At 57.9% G+C, this 13,127-nt stretch overlaps 1 protein-coding gene across 3 annotated transcripts; it reads left to right on the top strand.

Moving 5' to 3' along the window:
* The first annotated feature begins 4,000 nt into the window (after positions 1 to 4,000).
* On the top strand, positions 4,001 to 12,820 carry AK1 (adenylate kinase 1). Of its 3 annotated transcripts, none has more exons than XM_004269179.3 (7): positions 4,001 to 4,096; positions 7,042 to 7,080; positions 8,610 to 8,645; positions 8,800 to 8,963; positions 9,768 to 9,884; positions 12,143 to 12,334; positions 12,580 to 12,820. In XM_004269179.3, exons 2-7 carry the CDS (start codon positions 7,074 to 7,076, stop codon positions 12,646 to 12,648), a joined length of 585 nt encoding a protein of 194 aa, XP_004269227.1. In that variant the 5' UTR covers positions 4,001 to 4,096; positions 7,042 to 7,073; the 3' UTR covers positions 12,649 to 12,820. The 3 variants fall into 3 exon arrangements, with proteins under 3 accessions (XP_004269227.1, XP_033283033.1, XP_004269226.1); XM_033427142.2 differs by lacking the exon at positions 4,001 to 4,096 and adding an exon at positions 5,426 to 5,543; XM_004269178.4 differs by lacking the exons at positions 4,001 to 4,096; positions 7,042 to 7,080 and adding an exon at positions 8,247 to 8,304.
* The last annotated feature ends 307 nt before the right edge of the window (positions 12,821 to 13,127 follow it).

The raw sequence follows: 13,127 nt of genomic DNA, 5'->3' as shown, positions 1-13,127 counted from the left end.
GGCCACGGAGCTGGCCAGCGGGAATGGCCCCTGCATTTGTCTCAGTTCATGTATACATTGGCTCAATAGGTGGCCACGTGCCATGCGCTGTGTTAGGTGCAACTGATGAGGGAGCGGATGTCAGGTGGGAAGAAGGGCCTGAATGGAAGCCTAGTGGGAGGACCCATGGCCTCGCTCAGTAGGCAGCGGGGCCGCAGGAGGGAACAGTGGAAGATGAGACCACCTAGAGCCAGATGGCAGAAGGCCGTGAATGCCAGTCCGAGGCGGGGCAAAGCCTCGATCTTTCCTGCTAGGAGAGGCCATCCTTGCTCCGACAGCAGCACGATAGGCAGGAGGCTGGGAGGTGGCAGGGTCTAGGCCTGGGGCAACCAGACAGTATCCGAGGGATGAGACTCCTGACCAAGTCATTATGTGGGGAGCCTAGGGCCCTGCATGGGAAGGGGATATGGGGATACGACACACTTCCAGCCCCACGCAAAGGCTTCTGGGAATCTGGGTCCAGGCAGAGGTTTCTAGGGGGAATTTCTCCCAGAATGCTGTGGCTCTCCTGTCTCCCCACTGGTGGGCATGAAGGGGAGGTCAGCAGGAGGGAGTCAAGAGGGGCCGGTTGCTGGGGGTGGACCCTAGGAAAGCTCGGTTCAGCGTCAGCAGGTAGGACTTTGATGGAGGATGATGAGGGCAGGAGGTCCAGGGTCTAGTCCTCAACTCCACATGCTCTCACGGCCTCAGATGGGACCCAGCCGAGACCGCTCCACTCATGGCCAAAGTTAACTTCCTGAAGACACCTCATCACGGCCAGCTTTGCTCTGAAAACTTCACTGGCTTCCCACTGTGGTCAGGACCAAATCCACCTCCTAGTTTGGGGTTCAGGGCCCTCCCATGAACTCTTTTACCCAGTTACCCCTGTGAGGCCCCTACCCCCCACTCCTCCTTGGGCGAGGGGGCATCTCCCACCAGCTGCAAACCCCACATGTGCTGCCCGAGGCAGCCACTCCAGCTGTTTCCTGCGGATGCTTTGCGGTCCAGCCAGGCCCGCCCAGGGCAGCCCCACACCTGCGCCCCATGTGCTGGACACATGGATCCAGCTGTGCACCTCAGAGAGTGGCCACCCCAGATATATCCCCCGATGCTGGCTCATTGGAATTCTTTATTAGCTAGAATATTTTAAAATGTTTTTTAAGACTTGGTTTCATTTTGTATGGTTATGTTTTAGGTATTTTTTTATATTTTAAAATAACTTGAACTATACAAACACTGTAAGATGGAAAACGATGGTATCACCCAGTCCTATTCCCTGTTGACAGTTTAGGGTTCAATCTTCCAGATTTTTCTTCCGTGTACTTTTTTTTCTTTCCCTTTCTCCCTTCCTTGCTTTTCTCCTTCCCTACTTCTCTCCTTCCTTCCTCCCTCCCTACCTCCCTTCCCCTCTCCCTTTTTTTCTTTCTTAAGATTGTAGCCGGGAAAAAAATCCTGAAACTTTAATATCCCAGTCTTGGTGGAAAATCCATAGGTCATGTGTAAATGAAATAATTAAAACAGGTACTTAAAATATTTTTTGTTCGGTTTGTAAGATTTTTAAGGTTTTTTTTATTGTGGAAAAAAAGCACATAAGATTTACCACTTACCCATTTTTAAGTGTACAGTTCAGTAGTATTAAGTTTTTCTACACTGTTGTGAAACAGACCCCCAGAAATTTTTCATCTTGCCTCTCTGAAATTCTCCCTTTCCCCTCAGCACGTGGTAACTATCATTCTACTTTCTGTTTCTATGAATTTGACTGCTTTAGATACTTTGTGTAAGTAGAATCATACAATATTTGTCTTTTTGTGACTGGCTCATTTCCCTTAGCATCATGTCCTCAAGGTACATCTATAGATGCTTGTTGTATTTAAAAAAAAAAAAAAAAAGCATGGAGAAGCCTTTAAGTAAGAAGTGAAAGTCCTACCCCCACCCAGGCGATCCTGTGCACACAACTGCTCTCTCAGTTCTGCTGTAGTTCATCAACTTTAAGATACCATTGATTTGATTATAAGACAAAACGATTTCAGAGATTTTTGTTTTGTTTTATAAATTTATTTATTTGTTTGTTTTTATTTTTGGCCGTGTTGGGTCTTCATTGTGGTGCGCGGGCTTCTCATTGTCGTGGCTTCTCTTGTTGCGGAGCACGGGCTCTAGGCACACGGGCTTCAGTAGTTGTGGCAGACGGGCTCAGTAGTTGTGGCCATGGGCTTAGTTGCTCTGCGGCACGTGGGATCTTCCCGGACCAGGGCTCGAACCCTTGTCCCCTGCATTGGCAGGTGGATTCTTAACCACTGCACCACCAGGGAAGCCTGATTTCAGAGATGTTAAAATGCAAAAAAAAAAAATTTAGGGATGCGCACATACACATCCGCATGTTTAGAATTGTTTTCATGAAGGTGGGATAAGATCAGGGCTATTGGGCCTTTTGCCTCTTTCTCTTGCCCCACCAGCTATACAGACCTCCAGCTTCCTTTCTCCAGCTGACTCTAGGGCAGTTGCCATCTCCCCAGCCTGACTGTCTGTGCCACTGTCCCTCCCATCAGTCAGTCTCCACTGGCACTAGAGAGCATCCTGTACACGTTTTGCACCCACTTGTGGGATTCCTAAGAATAGAAAGACACATTTGAAAGTTTGATTGACATCATCAATTTGCTTTCCCCATCATCAATTTGCCAGTTCACACAACCACCTACAGCTTTCGAGAGGGCCTTTCAAACAATTTCTAAGGCAGAGCCTCTGACCCACTACTCACCCCTCCCACAAATGGCGAAACTAAAATCCCAACGAATAAGAACCTTGTCTGACGTCACAGGTGGCCGTGCTGGGATCAGGCCCAGGCCTCCTGGAGTCCAGGTTGCTGTTGTTGCTAAGAAACCACCCATCTAAGGTGGTCTCACCCTTCTGATAGTCTCATCCTCTTGCTTAAACACCTTCCATGGCTCTTTTGTGCCTGCAAGACAAATTCCAAATTCAACCCACTCCATCTGGGGCTGCTGCCTTCAAGGTCGTGATGTGGTCTAGTGGTCAAGTGCCTGAGTTCTGAAGATGCAGGGTCCTAGGCTCTCATCTCTGTTCTGCTACATCACTGGGCACCTATTGCTGTGTCCCGGTCTCAAGCAAAATGCTGGGTAAATACATCACTCTCTACCTGGGAACCCCAGGCAAGTTCTTTTACACCTGTGACCCTCACTTTCCTTCTCTGTGTTTAAGGATTGACAGACATGGTCTGAGTCCAGTGCTCTGCCCGGCACCTGGTGCCCACTGAGTCTCATTAATGGGAGCTGTTCTTTTTTATCAGGATTGTCAGTCCCCCATCTGGGTGCCCTCAGCATTCTGAATGACCCACATCCTCACACAGCCTCACTGGGAGCTGCCTGGCAGCCGCATGGGAGCAGGGCTGGGTTTTATTTTATAATCTACACGGCCACCGCCTCGGAGATGGGTATGTGGGTGGTCTTTGGAGTCCCGGGAAGTTACTGTCCCAGAGGAGCTCTTGGGTCCCTTCCAACAGAGGAGTTCCAGGTGGGTCTTGGCCCAGGGACCTCTGGGCAGGATCCGAGGAGGGGCTGGGGGACGTTGTCCAGCCAGCAAAGCCCCCAGAATCCATGCCTCGGTGCCCTCCATCCCTGGTCCTGGCCTCTCTCTGCCACCAATTTGCTTTGGGATTTTGTGCAGAGAGCCTCTCCTCTCTGGGTATGTTTCCCCAGCTGTCATACAGGAAGCCTGGTCCCGTCCCCCTGGAGTGATGCGGGCACAGTGGGGGTGACGAAGGAATGAAAAACCCTGGGGAAGCTGTAAAGTACCCTACGCGTGTGCAGGCACAGCCACCCGCAGGTGCACGGCGAGGGCGCTGGCCTGGCTTCCCATCAGGGCTCCGCTCTGGTCCAGTGCCCGCTCCCTTCCCGGTCCGCTCTCCCTCCCTCTGTCCCTCCCTCCCTGCCATCAAGGAGCGCTGGCTCCCGGCATGCCGTGCGCCGCTGACAACCTTATAAATAGTCGCCTTTGCGGGCGGGCGGCCGGCGAGGACGGGCAGGGCACACGCTGTCCCCGGTGCCCACCCGCACCCCTCCCTCAGGTCAGTGTGTGCCCGTGTGCGTGCCTGTGCACGTGGGGGGGGGGGTGCCCCTGCGGGGAGTGGGGGGTGCGTGTTTGTGTGTGGCAGGGCGTCCTCCGGGTTTGTGTGGCTGTGTTTGTATCCATGGTTGCGATCTGTGTGCGTCTGCTTGCCCGTTCCCCAGGCTCTGCTCTGGGTATTAGTGCCACACTGTGTGTGCCATTGTGGATGTGTGTGTGTGTGTTGCTCTCCCTCCCAGCCTCCGCGACAGTCACCCCTTTGTCCTGCCGGCACTCTTGGGGCTCCAGGTCCCTGCCCTTGGCACATCCCACCTGGGGACTGGGGAGGGGGAGCTGTGGCTGGACTGCCTGCCCCGAGGACCTGGGCAGGGGCAGCCTAGGTGATGGGAGGAGCTATCCTGTCATGTCATTTTGAGTGCTGGGGGGACGGGAAGCCCCCTGGATGTTTGGCCCCCTGCCCCCGCCTCCTGAAAAGCAGGGGCCCTGTGGAAGCCCTGGGACAGCCCATGGGGCCTTTCCTGCGTGTTGCTCAGTTACCTACCTAGGACTCTCCAGCAGCAGCAGGACTAGGCCTGGGGGTACAAGCCCAGAGAGGGTACAGCAGCTGCCCAAGGTCACACAGCTGAGTGATAGAGTTGGGATTTGAACCCTAGCCAGTTGCCAACCACTGGAAATGCTGCTCTTGGTCAGAAGCTGGGAGACCTGGGTCTTGCCCTGGCCTTGCCTTGTGATTGAGAAGAAGTCGCTGTCCCATCGGGCCTCAGCTCCCCAGGCCCCTCAGCAGACCACCCAGTCATATTAGGAGTTGCCATGGCCCTGATTTGGGGACCTTATAAGGCCTGGGTGCGGAGCCCGTAACCCAACTCTGTCCTGGACCCCTGGCTTCTGTGAGGACTCCTCACAACCCAAGTTATTTTGGACCAAGAAGAGGCAGGTGCCAGCAAGACAGAGGGGCTTAGGTTACCAGGAGGGGGCAGGGCAGGGTGGGGTCAGGAACACCCCTCAGGGTGTCTTCGTGGCAGGCTGTCCCTGGCCTGGGGGCCTCTCCCTCCCCCACCAGCTGCAGAGGGGCACTGGCAGCTGTTACTCTTCCTTAAGCACACTCAGCAGGAAAGAGGTTATAACTCACAGCCCATGAGCAGCGGGACGGTCAGCAAAGCTGCTAAAGGACCTAGTGGGTGCCAGGCCCGGGGCAGCAGAAAACGTAGCCTCAAGTGTGACCCCAGCCAGGCCCTGTAGCAAGTCTCTCCTTCCCTCCCGAGGTGACTGTGAGGATGGAGTGAGGCTCCCGGGGCTATGCTCAGCCGGGGCCAGGCCCAGCGTGGTGGACACAGGCCTGCGGTATACAGCAGAGAGGCCCAGTACAGTGTGGTGTGTGTGATGCTGGGTGACGGTCACCTGCCAGTATGGGAGTGGAGAGCAGAGTCCAGGAAGGCTTCCTGAAGGAGGTGACACCTGAACTGAGTTCTAAACAGTAGCACCTTGGGGAAGGGCATCCAGGTGTTGGGTGCAACATTAGCCGGGCCCTGGAGTGGGACACGGTCGTGGTGGGTGAGGGAGATCGGAGCAGTTCAAGCAGTGGCTGATAAGGCTGCAGAAGGTGCTGGAGGCCAGCTCGCTGGGCCCGGTCAGCTACATTAGGGTTTATTTTGGGGACTGAGGGGGCCATACATGGAAAGGTTTTAAGCAGGTAAAGACGTGGTTTGATGCTTGTCAGAGAAAACCCTGCAGTTGGCCCGGTGGGGTACGGAGGTAAGGAGGCCCACGGGAGGCTGGAGCAGTGGCCAGGTCCCCTGCTTGGAACACGGCAGCGGTGGTGAGGACACGGACTGGAGGGACGTTCAGGAGGGGAGGGCTGGGGCTCGCGTGTGTGGGGTGGATGTGAGTGGGGAGAAGGGCGTCCGCTCTGACTGCAGCCTCTGGCTGGGTGATAGGGCGCAATGCTGGGGACGTGGGAGGGACTGTTTAGAGGCTCGGGGTCTGCGGGATCTCTGGGCCTGTCCAGGGGCTGTAGATGTTTGGGGCTGGGAGAGGAGGCCTGGGCTGGCTGAGCAGGGATGGGGGTCCTGGGAACCTGACGCCAAAAGTGAGAGGGTGGAGTAGGGGCCCCGGGTGGGGATGTCCCCGGCAGGAGGGATGCTGGCCAAGGGTTGAGGGTCAAAGGCCAAGGCAAGAGTATCTCTGATGTTTGCTGGCGGCCTTGGGGAGGGCTGGTGGGTGGGGAGTAAAGAAGTGGGGGCCAAAGATGTGTTGCAGTCACTCTGAAGGCACTGATGGGAAGGGAAGGTGGAGGGAGACCCCTGGGGCTGTGGATGCAGAGCGGGGGGGGGGGGGGGTCCCAGGAGGCACTGGGCCTGATTTGCACACTGAGGGAAGGTGTGGGCAGGGGCCACATCAAGGGTGGAAGTTGGGCCTGTGCAAGGGTGAGAGCCTGGGGACCCCCTCAGCTGAGGACCGTACAGGCTGTGGTCACGTGAGCAGCCCCGCAAATTTCTCTCCCACCCTGGGCCTCTGTGTCCCTTTGAGCATCCTAGTCCAAACCTCATCCCAGATGAGGACACGTGCAGCTCCCCTCCCACCTGCCTGCCTCCAGGCCTTCCTCCCGGCCCTGGGGCGCGTTGTCAAGTTGTCGGGCAGATGCAGGACCCAGGGCCTGTTTTCCGGGAATCGCAAGGGGAGCAGCTCAGCAGTTGTTGGTGTGGCTGTTTATGCCCCTCGGTGCTGCCCCCGCTGTCTGGCCCCAGAGGGAGGAGGCAGGGACAGGACAGTGGAGGCATCCAGAGGAAAGGGGACTTTGCGAAGTCCTCCCAGCCTCCTGGGCCTTCCCTGCCCCCACCAGCCCCTCCACCCTCAGAGGACGTCAGGGCCTGGCACACCATGTGGCTGGGTGGGAGCAGAGGCAGGAGAATCCCCCTCCCCCTCCCCACCTGTGCCCTTGTCTTGCAGAGTGCTGACTCGGCTCCCCAGACCTCGGCAGGATGGAAGGTACGGAAGCTCCCCTCTTTTCCTGCTCACAGCCTGGGCCTCAGTGTGCCCATCTGTTTAGGGGGTGTGCTTTCGGGAGACATTCGGGGAGGGTTTGGACGTGGCTCTGGGGTTGCTAGAAGGGGCCTATCTGGGGGCCTCCAGCATCTTCCTCAGGCCTCTCACAGGATATACCAGCTCCAGGATTACTTTTAGAAGGGAAGAGGCCTCCCTGAGGCTCCTGAGGGCCCCACAGCTCACCTCCTACACTGGTATTTATAGAGCTGAATCTCTGGCTCTTTCTGGAGAGGGGGCGGCGCTGGTGAGGGAAAGCCTGCCCTGTGGAGAGGCCCCAAGAGTGCAAATGCCAAGGCAAACACTGACACATTCCTGCCCCTCTCCCAGACCAGCAGGGGTGGGTCTTGAGGATGTCTTGGGCCCTCCTGGCTCCTATAGGCTGGGACCTGGAGGCAGACGTGGGCCAAGAGCCCGGCTGGCCCGCCTCCTGGCAGCACCACCCATCCCTCCCTGGCGCTGGGCCTTGGCCTGGGCGGCTCTTAAAGGAACCCAGCTGTCCTGGCTGCTGCTGCGGCCTGAGGCCGGCGGTCATCCTTCCACCCCCGGGCCTCTGAACATCCGCTGCCACTGGGCTGTGGCCTCCCCCCACGCCCAGGCTTGTGCCCATCACACGGCAGCAGACGATGGGAACCCACAGAAGTCGTTCTTCGGCAGCTCCTCTAGACCTCCAGCCCCGTGGCTGGGAGGACCCCGGGGAACTGCCGAGCTCACCTCCCCACTGGGGCAGGGACTTCTTTCCTAAGTGCACACAGCGAGCTTCCCTGAGAAGCAGGGAAGGCCTGGCAGCCTGGGAAGAGGCCCCGGCCGCAGCCCTAGCTCTGGCATCCCTGGAGCAGGCCCCTGCCTCTAGGCCTAGGTTCCCCACTCTCTGGTGGGGCTACGGTCTTGCTGAGTTCTGAGATAGAGGTTGAAACGTAAGCTCCCTCCCTCTCCGGGCAAGGGTTCCACGTACCCACCAGAGCCCCCTCCCCCCCCCACCCCGGCAACCGTCTCCAGGGCAACGTGTGTTGTGGTTGCCAACTCCACACTGGTACTGCCCAGGGAAGGCAGGCGGCAGGCTGGCCCAGGGCCCGGGAGGGGAAGGGCAGGGGACACAGCAGAGCAGGACCATGTGGGCCTGCTGCTCGGCACCAGACACCCGCAGTGTGGAAGACGCTAACGCCCGAGGTGACCAGGTGTCTCGGCCAACGCGAGGGTTGGCGTCCGAGCCCCTGAGGGTCGCCGTCACAGCGTGTGCTGAGTCCGTAGCCTTCAGGCCTGGAACACCCTCTTCTCCCTGACCTGTCCCGGTCTCTGAGTTTTCCTCGCCCCATTATCCCTCACTCTGGGCTGACTCATCTGCCTCTCTGACAGGACCATGAGCTGTGTGTGTGCAACTGCCTGGGGCCCAGCACAGGCCTGGGATCCCAGAGGTACCTCTGGTTCTCTGTCCAGTGACTCACTGAGCTCTGCTTCCCTTTTCTCTCCCACAGAGAAACTGAAGAAAACCAGGATCATCTTTGTGGTGGGTGAGTCCAAGGCAGCAGGCAGGGAGGGGCTTTGCAGGCCCTGGTGGGAGCCTGGGCCTGGGGCTGCACCCTGGGCTCTGCCCCCGCTTCACTGGGTGACCCGAGCAGACCCTGTCCCATTTCTCGGGGCTTCTGAATGGGCGGGCGCTTGCAGGCGGGCCTGGTTCGGGGAAGGGCACCCAGTGTGAGAAGATTGTCCAGAAGTACGGCTACACCCACCTCTCCACCGGGGACCTCCTGCGGGCTGAGGTCAGCTCAGGCTCAGCCAGGGGAAAGATGCTGTCGGAAATCATGGAGAAGGGGCAGCTGGTGCCACTGGTGAGTGGGCCCCGGCAGGGTGAGGGTTGGGGGGTGATGGTGGCCCTGAGTGGACACCAGCCAGCAAAGCCCATGACACACTAGCAAGGCGGACCATGACCTTCCCTGTTTCTGAACCCTCCTGAGGGTCCCCACTGCCCTTGGCAGAAAGTTCCTTCCGGAAGCTCCCAGGAGCCTCCAGGACCTGCCCTGCCAACCCCTCCCACCACCAACCCCTCCCACCACCAACCCCTCCCACCACCAACCCCTCCGGACTCCCACCACCCTGGCCTTTCTGTCCCCTCACACTGATCACACTCTTTCCTGCCTGGAATGTTCTTTCCTCCTCATCTTTCATACCTTGCTGACTCCTCAGACTTAGGCTAAGACCACCCCCTCCCGCCAACTTTATACTCCAGTAGCCTCCCTTCTTTGTCCGTATAACCCATGTCATGCTTGGAAACTATAAATCAACGGTGTAATTGTCTGTCCCCTCAGCAGACTGTGAGTTTGCGGAGGGCAGGGAAGGTCTGCTTTGTTCACAGCTGTGTCCTCAGGGCCCAGACAGGAGGCTGGGAGGAGGGGCTCAGTCATATTATTGAGTGGATGAAGAAATGAATGAATGAATGAACGAATGAATGAATGATTCAATCAATCAATCAAGTCGTCACAGTTCACAGAAGGCTTCCTGGAGAGGGAGGCTTGTTTGGGAAATCTGTGTTAGGGCAGAGGGCATTTCTGGCTGTGGGGCAATGCGTGCAGAGGCCCGAGGAGGGGGTGGAGAATAGGGGGTCATGACCCCGCCTTCTTTTGCCACGCCTCCAGGACACAGTGTTGGACATGCTCCGAGACGCCATGCTGGCCAAGGTAGATACTTCCAAAGGCTTCCTGATCGACGGCTACCCCCGGGAGGTGAAGCAGGGGGAAGAGTTTGAGCGGAGGGTAAGTGCAACCTCTTGGAGCTGTGACATGGGATGAGCCGGCGAAGGCTGCTGTGATGGGCAGTTCTGAGCAGAGGGAGAGAGAGACTGATTGTGGGCGGGTGGGAGGGTGGGCAAGGAGGGAGACCAGGGAGACTTTCTGGAAGTCTTTCTAGAAGTCTAGAAGAAAATGAATGGAAGGAGAGAAGGCACCAGGCTGGGGAATTCACGAACATGGCCGCAGGTTCCAGCTCAGCTGCTTGAGGCCTTGGGCCAGTCAGGCTGCCTCCCTGAACCTCGGTGTCCCCAACTGCAAAATGGGGACAGACAGTTCACAGCTGCCTTGAGGGGCAGCGTGGGGATTAGAGAGAATGCATCCTTCAAAAGTGGGGCTTGGCACCCCATAAACACACGATCAGAGGGGCAGGGAACAGCATGGATAGGGCTGGAAGGGTCACGCTGGTGTGGGGAGAACAGAATCTGTTGGGCAGGGCAACCGGCAGTGATGTGGGTGGGGACGTTCAGGCCGGGCTGAGGCCTTGCATGCCACAGAGGGGCGTCTAGTCTCCTTCCAGGTGCCATGGGGAGTCTGGCTGGAAAGAGTGAGCCTTGAGGATGAGGGCTCTGGGCTGCCTAGCACGGGTGTCCCCCAGGAAGACTTTCCACAGTGGGGGAGAACCTCACTCAAACACACACATCTGCAGGCATATGCGCCCACAGGCATACAAGCACACGTACATGTGCACACAGGTACAGGCACTTACACATGCACAAGGCCAGAGGCATATGCACACATGTACACAAGCATCTAATGTACACACACACACACTCATGCAACGTGTGCGCACAGATGCAGTACATCCAGATACAGGGATGCACAGAGATGCACACACATGTGCACACACAGATACACACACCAATACCTCTGATGTCACAGGCCATATGGGGGAAACATGAAACTGCAAGTGCCCAGGAGGAGGGAGAGGTCTGCTGACCTCTAAGGGCGGGTGTGGGCTCAGGGAGGGCTTCTCGGCAGCGGGAATGTCTGCGGGGAGGACCGGGCATCTTAGGGGGCTGGGGCAGGACAGACCTCCATCCCCATTGCCTGTCTCTGTGAGGCTGGGCCATCTTTGGGCTTCCATAGCTTTGAGCCTCATCCAGAGGGAGGATATTATATTCCTTGACATCGAAATGACTGCAAGACCTCAAGAAAGTGTCTGTCCTTGTCTGGGCCTCAGTTTCCCTATCTATGCAATGGGGATTGGCTGGGTTTCCTTCAGACTAGGAGGCCATGGACCCTGAGGTCAGATGCCAGGCAGCCCTGAGGCACGTCCTGATGTACCAGATGCATGATGTCGCCTCAGGCCCTCAGGGTCACATCTAGAAAATGTGGTTAATGAAAGTTAACCCATCCCTCCTGGGGCCGTTGTGGGTGCTACTGGGCTACAGGGCTGGGCACCCGGTCTTCTCGGCTCTGGACAGCAGGGGGCGCCTGGGCCTCACCGAAGGAGGACAGGTCGGCCTCCTGGCCCTTCCAAATCTTCCCCGCGGATGAAATGCTTATTGCAATGACAGGGACATTGTTCAGAACCCCCAGAGCTCAGCAGGCCCTCGCCCCTTCACTCAGCCCTCCTTATTCCTTTGTCAAGTTCATATCCAGCCTTGCAGGTATAAGACCACCTACCTGCCCTCGGGGGCTCCAGGCCTGGCTGGGGGAGGGACCTTAAGTAAATAACCAGAGGTCCTCCTGAGACAAGCTCGAGGCAGAAGTAAAGGGGAACTGGAAGCGTGTGTCACAGAGAGCTGGGATGGTGGGGGGTGGGGGTGGGCATCTGCAAAGACTGTCCTAGAGGAATGAGATTTTAGCTCAAATCCGAAGGCGAGCACTTGGTATTGAGGGAAAGGGTTCCTGGCCAAGGTTTCCGGCATGAGCAAAGGCCTGGCAAGGGAGGAGGTGGATGAGAGCCCAGACCACAGACAGTCCGTGTGGCTGAAGCCAGGAGAGCAAAGGACTGAGAAGCACGAGATGAGGAGGTGGGGGGAAGGGTAGGTCAGGTAAGGAGTTAGAACTTTCTCCCGAGGGCACTGGGGAGCCATGGAAGACGTTTGAGCAGGGGAGGGGCAGGGCAGATTGGTTTTAGGAAGGTCCCTCAGGCTGCCTTGCGGGAAGGGCTTGAAGGTCTGAGTGGGTCTCAGTGGGGCCTCAGAAGTGGGAAGATGGGGAGGAGATGGCCCCAGGGGGCAGGAATGAGGCCCCTGTAAATAGTGCCCCGCCTGCAGATCGGACATCCCACGCTGCTGCTGTATGTGGACGCAGGCCCTGAGACCATGACCAAGCGGCTCCTGAAGCGTGGAGAGACCAGCGGACGTGTGGACGACAATGAAGAGACCATCAAGAAGCGCCTGGAGACCTACTACAAGGCCACGGAGCCCGTGATCGCCTTCTACGAGAAACGTGGCATCATCCGCAAGGTGAGGGCCCGAGGTTGCCCTAGGCAACCTGGGTCTTTGCCTGGCTTGGCCTCAAATTGCTGTGACCTTGGGCCAGCCCTCCTGTCTGGGCCTTGGTTTCCCCACTGGTTGGATGAGGGGCTGCTGCCCACTGTGGCTGGGCTCGGGGAGCCTGGCCTGGCTTCCGGGAGAGGTCAGCCCCCTTCCTCGGTGGGGCCCACCCAGCCTTCCCCGGCATCCTGCCCTCATGGCCCATCTCCCCACAGGTCAATGCCGAAGGCTCCGTGGACAGTGTCTTCTCCCAGGTCTGCACCCACCTGGATGCCCTCAAGTAGCAAAGCTGGAGCCTCTTCTCCAGCTCAGAGCCCGGCCCCACCCTCGTCCTGACTCAAGGCCTTCCCAGCCTGAGCTCAGCGCTTCCACCCTGCCCGGCTGGAGCACAGGCAGAGGAAGCCACTTTATCCTGTTTTCATGGACAGCCGAGCACTAAAGGAATTTCCAAGGACATTCAGTTTTACTCCTTTTTCTTTGATTCCATCAGGGATGATTCACATGGCGTGGCCGCCCCAGCCTTGAGTCCTCAGCCCCTCCCCTTCCCGTTCCTCTCTGGGCCCCTCAGCCCACCTCAGCCAGCGCCCCTCTCCTAGCTCCGTTGGAAGATGCAGGGCCCTTCTTCACACATGGCGTGCTGGGCCTGGGCTGTGCCAGGCCTGGGGACGCTGGGTGGCTGAGGAGTGGTCCTGGCTCTCGGGGACTCGTGGTCAGGCAGAGCTGGGCCCTGGCCCGGGTTCCTCTGCATCCTTGTCGTGTGGCC

The sequence above is a fragment of the Orcinus orca genome, chromosome 6, assembly GCF_937001465.1.
Source record: "Orcinus orca chromosome 6, mOrcOrc1.1, whole genome shotgun sequence".
In the NCBI taxonomy this organism is placed as follows: Eukaryota; Metazoa; Chordata; class Mammalia; order Artiodactyla; family Delphinidae; genus Orcinus; species Orcinus orca.
The sequence above is the reverse complement of the archived record's forward strand: the minus strand, read 5'-3'. Positions and strand labels throughout refer to the sequence as shown.